Raw genomic sequence first — 6,986 nt, 5'->3', positions numbered from 1 at the left:
ACGCCAATATATTCTCGGGTTCTCTCCTCTTCCCCCTCCTTCGTCATAATCTCTCCTCTGCCTCATCTCCTCTCTGTCAATCCATCTTCCTATTCTTCCCCAGAACTCCTCATCTACATTCAAAATGGTCAAGGCTGGTAAGTAGGACATCTCTCTAGATCTGATATCCTTCCTCTCGTGTTATTGGCTCTGCTCCCCAGGGGTCCACGATCGACCGTGGCCGGAGGACCTTGAGTGAGCACATTTGAGCACCTTGTGATTCAACCCCTCTCCCACCCCCTGGGCGTCTGACCTATCACCGCTGTTCCGTGCCAGCCTGCAACTGGAGAAGCTCCCTCCGATCGAGAACCCTGGGGAAAGCTCTCATCGTGGGCTGTTGTGGTTTTGCCTCTTTGAGCTTGGTGGCGGTGGTGGTTGGGTTCGTCGTGGTCCCATCACCTTATCACCTTCAGAACCTTATTCCAGCCGTCAAGCTTCTGGAAATCTTCTCCGCGATCGATCTTCCATGACGTGTTCTGACCATTCCCGCAGTCGCTGTCGTCCGTGGTGACTCCAAGGTCACCGGCACTGTCACCTTCGAGCAGGCCGATGCCAACGCTCTCACCACCGTCTCCTGGAACATCACCGGCAACGACCCCAACGCTGAGCGTGGTTTCCACGTTCACCAGTTCGGTGACAACACCAACGGCTGCACCTCCGCCGGCCCTCACTGTAAGCTCTCCATCGGTGCCGAATGAATTCTTTCTCACCCTGACTGTACAGTCAACCCCTTCTCCAAGACCCACGGTGCCCCCGACGATGAAGTGCGCCACGTCGGTGACCTCGGTAACTTCAAGACCGACGCTGAGGGCAACGCCGTTGGCTCCAAGCAGGACAAGCTTGTCAAGCTGATTGGTGCCGAGAGCGTCCTGGGCGTAAGTTCTGCTGTATCTGTTTTGTTTAGCTGCAAAGTCCGCTGACAATCGCTAGCGCACTCTCGTCGTCCACGCCGGTACTGATGACCTCGGCCGTGGTGGCAACGAGGAGTCCAAGAAGACCGGCAACGCTGGTGCCCGCCCTGCCTGCGGTAAGTGCTGTTGTTTTTTTAAGTAGATGCATCGGAGTGGAACTGATTATGTCCAGGTGTCATCGGTATTGCCGCTTAAGGTCATTCTTTAATACCTGTATCCCGCTTCGGGAGGGAAATTGCTAGGTCAGGGCCATAATGGTTTGAAAAGTTCGCGGAAGACTAGCCGTACCCTAAAATTGTCTGTGGATTCTGATCTAGATAATGTATAAGAATGATGAACATGTTGATGATACACACCGGTTGGGTTTGGTTCTGTTTGGTTCTGTAGTGGTGAAGGGGAGCTCTGAGCGGTGAGAAATATGCGTCTCTGATTGGCTCCCCCACACCAGCCCGAGTTGTACCACGTTTCTTCTGCCGCCATCGAACATTCCAACTTCTCCATCTCATTCACCTCCAGTCTCTCTCTCTTTCTCTCTGCTCGCTCTTCCGTTTGACTCTCCCTGTTTGTTCCGGACCCTCTCTCCATCAATCCCCTTCGCACTGGGTGTTCACTCCATTCGTCCATCGTTTGTCCCTCTCCCCTTTTCTTGGACCGCTTCCCAGCATGCCTCTGGAAGCTCGTGTGAAATCTGTCCTGTCCGGCGACACTGTCGTCCTGTCGCACATCTCCAATCCAGCCCAGGAACGCATCCTCAGTCTGGCCTATGTCTCTGCTCCCCGTCTCCGTCGGGAGGAGGAAGAGGTCTGTTTTCCCCTTCCTGTGCCTTCTTCCCTTTCAACATGTGACGCCCACTCGGGATAGGTGGCCTCTATCGAGAGCTCCATTCCCCTGCGAATTATGTCACTCATACCTCACCTTTACCCCTCCTTTTGTCTACGATGACCCCCTGTTCAACTGTGCCCCAATTGAATCCATCCTTCTATTCTGTGTTCGTCTCCTGACTAACCCTCCCCAGCCCTACTCCTTCCAATCCCGCGAATTCCTCCGTGAACTCCTGGTAGGAAAGGTCGTGAACTTCAACATCCTCTACACCATCCCCACTGGCGCCAAACGTGACTACGGTACGATCAAGCTCCCTACCTTCGACGTCCAATTGCCCGATATCAGCGTCCAGGAGGGCTGGACCCGTGTCCGTGAGGAAGCTGGCAAGCGCGCCGACGAATCCGAAGAGACCGCCGCATATCTCGAACGACTCCGCGCGTTGGAGGACCATGCCAGAACGGAGGGCAAAGGCGTCTGGGCTGGAACCGAGAAGGGTCGGACGGAGACCACCTACGAGCTGTCCGACGCCAAGGCCCTGGTAGATGAGTATCAATCGAAGGACCTCGAGGGTATCGTCGAGCGGGTGTTGAACGGCGACCGTTTGGTCCTGCGTTTGCTGCTGACGCCCCACGAGCATCTCCAGGTCGTCGCCGCGCTTGCGGGTGTGCGAGCCCCTGCCAGCAAACGGGTGAACGCCGACGGCAAGGAACAGCCTGCAGAGCCATACGGCGACGAGGCGCAGCAATTCGTTGAATCCCGCATTCTGCAACGCAAGGTTCAAGTCTCTCTGCTTGGTGTCACGCCACAGGGCCAGCTGATCGCCACGGTCCTTCACCCCAACGGCAATGTTGCTAAGTTCCTTCTCGAAGCCGGTCTGGCCCGTTGCCACGACCTCCACACTCCCCTTTTGGGCGCCAACATGGTGACCTTCCGCCGCGCGGAGAAGGCTGCTAAAGATGCCCGGAAGGGCATCTTTACGGGGCTGGTAGCTCCCAAGGGTCCTGCAGGCGGGGCCGTCGAAGACTACACCGTCAGCCGTGTACTGAATGCGGATACGCTGTTCTTGCGCAACAAGGCCGGCCAGGAAAAGAAGATCAGTCTGAGCAGCGTTCGTCAGCCCAAGCCTTCCGACCCCAAGCAGGCTCCGTTTGCTGCTGATGCCAGAGAGTTTGTCCGCAAGAGACTCATTGGAAAGCACGTCAAGGTCATCGTCAACGGGAAGAAGCCCGCCACAGAGGGTTACGAGGAGAGAGATGTTGCGACAGTCATGTCCGGGAACACTAACATTGCCCTTGCTTTGGTGGAGGCCGGCTATGCCTCCGTGATCCGTCACCGCCAGGACGACGACGACCGCTCTCCTGACTACGACAGTTTGCTGATCGCTGAGGCCGACGCCCAGAAGGACGGCAAGGGAATGTGGTCTCCCAAGCCACCGAAGCAGAAGCAGTACCAGGATTACTCTGAGAGTGTGCAGAAGGCCAAGATGGAGGTCTCCATTCTTCAGCGTCAGAAACGCGTCCCTGCCATAGTGGACTTTGTCAAGTCGGGTTCTCGCTTCACCGTTCTCGTGCCCCGTGAGAACGCAAAGTTGACCCTCGTCTTGTCTGGTATCCGTGCTCCGCGCTCTGCCCGTAACCCCGGCGAGGCGTCCGAGCCTTTCGGTCAGGAGGCCCACGATCTCGCCAACCGGCGCTGCATGCAGCGTGATGTCGAGATCGATGTCGAGACCATCGACAAGGTTGGCGGTTTCATCGGTACGCTCTATGTGAACAAGGAGAATTTCACCAAGGTCCTCCTTGAGGAAGGTTTGGCTACAGTCCATGCCTACTCGGCTGAGCAGTCGGGACACGCCACGGAATACTTCGCCGCCGAACAGAGAGCCAAGGAAGCGCGCAAGGGACTCTGGCACGATTGGGACCCCAGCAAGGAGGTCCAGGAGGAGGAGAGCGAGGCTGTCAACGGAAACAACGGTGCGGAAAGCGAAGCTGCTCAGCGGGGCAAGGACTATCGCGATGTGATGGTCACCTACGTGGACCCCAGCACGGGTCGCGTGAAGTTCCAACAGATCGGTACAGGCACCTCTGCGCTGACAGAGCTGATGAATGCCTTCCGCTCGTTCCACCTCAACAAGGCCAACGACACCCCCCTGCCAGGTCCTCCTAAGGTGGGAGAATTTGTCGCCGCCAAGTTCACTGAGGACAATGACTGGTACCGTGCCAAGGTGCGTCGCAACGATCGCGACAACAGCCAGGCGGAGGTGACGTACATCGACTTTGGTAACTCGGAAGTTCTGCCCTGGTCTCGCCTGCGGCCCTTGACCCAACCCCAGTTCTCGACGCAGAAGCTGCGCCCCCAGGCGACCGATGCTGTCCTGTCTTTAATTCAGTTCCCGGTATCGCCGGACTACCTGCAGGATGCCGTCGCATTCGTCGAGGAGCAGACCTACGGCCGCGAGCTGGTGGCCAACGTGGACTACGTGTCCCCCGAAGGCACCATGCACATCACCCTCCTGGATCCGTCAGAGTCGAAGAACCTGGATCACAGCATCAACGCCGAGATCATCCGCGAGGGACTCGCAATGGTGCCCCGCAAGCTGAAGGCCTGGGAGCGGTCCGCGTCTGAGACCTTGTCACATCTGCGTGGCCTGGAGGATGAGGCCAAGCAGGAGCGACGGGGAATGTGGGAATACGGCGATCTGACTGAGGATTGAATCGGATAGGAGTGAAAAGAAATTGGAATTTGTTTGTACAGATATTTGTTTATTCTATTTCATTATTGATTCCCAACGGGTGGTAATGAGACAAACAGCGAGATTGCATAAATATTGATTGATTGATTGTGAATGTATAGTTATGGGGATCGGGTGAGTCAGCCGATGGAAATTTCGATCGGCAGTCCAGCATAAAAATTGTGCCGCATGACATAAGACAATCGGAGTTCTGGTTCATCGAGATTACGATCCAGTTTCAACTTCATTTCCGTTCCCTCGTTCCTATCCCCTCGTTTCGCTCCCTTCGCTTTTTTTTTTTTGTCTCTCCAGTATAGATCTTCGGCTATCTTACTCCCCCCGGTTCCCTCCCTACAGCTAGCGCACATCGGGAGTGAGATCGTCGACGACTAACTTCATCCCCCACACTTCGGCTTCGGCAACCCACGTTCTTTCTCAACTTTAAAGACCAGACAAGAAAGTCCAACACGCATATCCATCATGCCTTTCTGGCGGTCAGAGCCTCAGCCTACTCAGCCGGAAAGTGACGCCAAATCCGTCGCTGAATCTGACCCGAAGAACGACCCAGTCGCGTCCGCTTCCCAGGCCGCCGGTACTGCGTGGCTGGCCGGTCACCTGAACCACCTCACCGAGGAGCAGGAGAAGAAACTGGAGGAGTTTAAGAAGCTCTGCGCGGAGAATGGGTACTACAATCCCGAGAGCGAGGGCCAGAAGCCGTCTCATGATGATGCGACAATGCTGTATGTTTACTTTTTACCCCCCCTGACACTTGCTTTCCGGCAGAGGCTGATGGGAGTGGTACAGGCGTTTCCTGCGCGCGCGCAAGTTCGATATCGACGGCGCATGGGGCCAGTTTAAAGACACCGAGGACTGGCGCAAGGAGAACGCCATCGAGGAGCTGTATGAGAATATCGAGGTGGAGTCCTACGAGGCCGCCAGGCGGATGTACCCCCAATGGACCGGCCGCCGAGACCGCCGCGGCATCCCCGTCTACGTGTTCGAGATCAAGACTCTGAACAGCAAAAACATGGCGGCGTACAACTCCACCATGACCGATTCGGCCGCCACCGCTGAAACCCACCAGTCGTCCAAGGTCCCGCAGCGTCTGCTCCGCCTGTTCGCCCTCTACGAGAACCTCCTCAACTTCGTCATGCCCCTGTGCTCCCGTCTGTCCCGGCCCAACCCCGAGACCCCTATCGTCACCTCTACCAACATCGTCGATGTCAGCGGCGTCGGCCTGAAGCAGTTCTGGAACCTGAAAGGCCACATGCAAGACGCTAGCGTGCTGGCTACCGCGCACTACCCGGAGACGCTGGATCGGATCTTCGTATGTTCCTCGACCCTCTTTCCCTGCAAGTTCGCACTGTATGGCTCACTAACCGATGAAGATTATCGGCGCCCCGGCCTTCTTCCCCACGGTGTGGGGATGGATCAAGCGCTGGTTCGACCCGGTCACCACGTCCAAGATCTTCATCCTCTCTGCCGCCGAGGTGAAGCCCACCCTCACCTCATTCATGGACCCGTCCAGTATCCCCAAGCAGTACGGCGGTGACCTCGACTGGCAATGGGGCGACATGCCAAACCTGGACGATGAGGCGCGCCAGCTCGTCGGCGGTTTGGAGACTGCGCCTGCGGAGGGCGAGACCCGTCCGGGCTTCACCAAGGGCCCGGTGCTGTTCAAGGGCGATAAGATCGATATCATCGGCAAGGTCAACGGCGAAAGCAGGAAGACGTCCATCCCTGTACCTGCTCCCGCTTCTGCCGCCGCTCCCGCCGCGGAAACAGCCTCGTCCTCGGAGGGGACCATCCCCGCCGAGAGCGAGAAGGTCGCCGAAGAGAAGATCGCGAACGGCGACGCTGCGCCAGAGCAGCAGCAGACGGTGTCTGCATAGATAATATTGCATTTGCAGGTTGGTTGTTGAGCTCCTGTCTTTTGGTTTGTCGAGGGCGTCCTGGTTTGCTTAAGACTAGATCGCATCGCATGGTCCATTGCCCATAGTTGGAATGGCAGATCTTATTCCCTTTCTCCCCTCCCGTTTTCTTTGCCTGCGCTCATCTTGCAGATTTGTCCTTTTGCGTTAGACTTGTTGCATTTACCTTGACTTCGAACTTACATGCCATGTAGGTGATATACTACTAATTGCAATTCTGCATTGACATTTTTATTTTATCGGGTTTACTAATTTTATAAATAACCTGGCTTATGCAATTCAATACCTATGTTGTAGTTTAAGTTAACCTTGGAATATCACTGAATATCACTATTTAGCAGACTTATTCAACCTGCTATGATATATTTCGAACGTGACTTTAAACCCTGTTGTTAATACCTAGGTCTAAATCTTGTGCCAACCAAGAATAACAACATTCGTATGCCTGGATTGTGGTCCTGATGTCTACAGTCGGATATCTCCCAATGTTTCGACCAAGTTGAAAACTTGAACCTACTTTATATATCTTCCCTCACTGCTCTAGCTTCTTAGCGA

General features: G+C 55.6%; 3 protein-coding genes across 3 annotated transcripts; all 3 read left to right on the top strand.

Moving 5' to 3' along the window:
- Positions 1-33: 33 nt before the first annotated feature.
- On the top strand, positions 34-1,448 carry sod1 (superoxide dismutase SOD1). Its single transcript, XM_073688629.1, has 5 exons — positions 34-137; positions 532-711; positions 763-914; positions 970-1,066; positions 1,123-1,448. Exons 1-5 carry the CDS (start codon positions 125-127, stop codon positions 1,143-1,145), a joined length of 465 nt encoding a protein of 154 aa, XP_073550788.1. The 5' UTR covers positions 34-124; the 3' UTR covers positions 1,146-1,448.
- A 5-nt stretch (positions 1,449-1,453) lies between these two features.
- BDV59DRAFT_171853 (putative transcription factor (Snd1/p100)) lies at positions 1,454-4,596 on the top strand. The gene is made up of 2 exons (XM_073688628.1): positions 1,454-1,751; positions 1,966-4,596. The coding sequence occupies exons 1-2, from the start codon at positions 1,614-1,616 to the stop codon at positions 4,480-4,482; spliced, it is 2,655 nt and encodes an 884-aa protein (XP_073550787.1). The 5' UTR covers positions 1,454-1,613; the 3' UTR covers positions 4,483-4,596.
- A 160-nt stretch (positions 4,597-4,756) lies between these two features.
- BDV59DRAFT_171852 (SEC14 family lipid-binding protein) lies at positions 4,757-6,754 on the top strand. The gene is made up of 3 exons (XM_073688627.1): positions 4,757-5,240; positions 5,305-5,827; positions 5,889-6,754. The coding sequence occupies exons 1-3, from the start codon at positions 4,981-4,983 to the stop codon at positions 6,390-6,392; spliced, it is 1,287 nt and encodes a 428-aa protein (XP_073550786.1). The 5' UTR covers positions 4,757-4,980; the 3' UTR covers positions 6,393-6,754.
- The last annotated feature ends 232 nt before the right edge of the window (positions 6,755-6,986 follow it).

This window comes from Aspergillus ambiguus (genome assembly GCF_047715705.1).
Source record: "Aspergillus ambiguus strain CBS 117.58 unplaced genomic scaffold BDV59scaffold_5, whole genome shotgun sequence".
In the NCBI taxonomy this organism is placed as follows: domain Eukaryota; kingdom Fungi; phylum Ascomycota; class Eurotiomycetes; order Eurotiales; family Aspergillaceae; genus Aspergillus; species Aspergillus ambiguus.
Note: the sequence above shows the minus strand (reverse complement) of the source record. Positions and strands in the feature narration are given on the sequence as shown.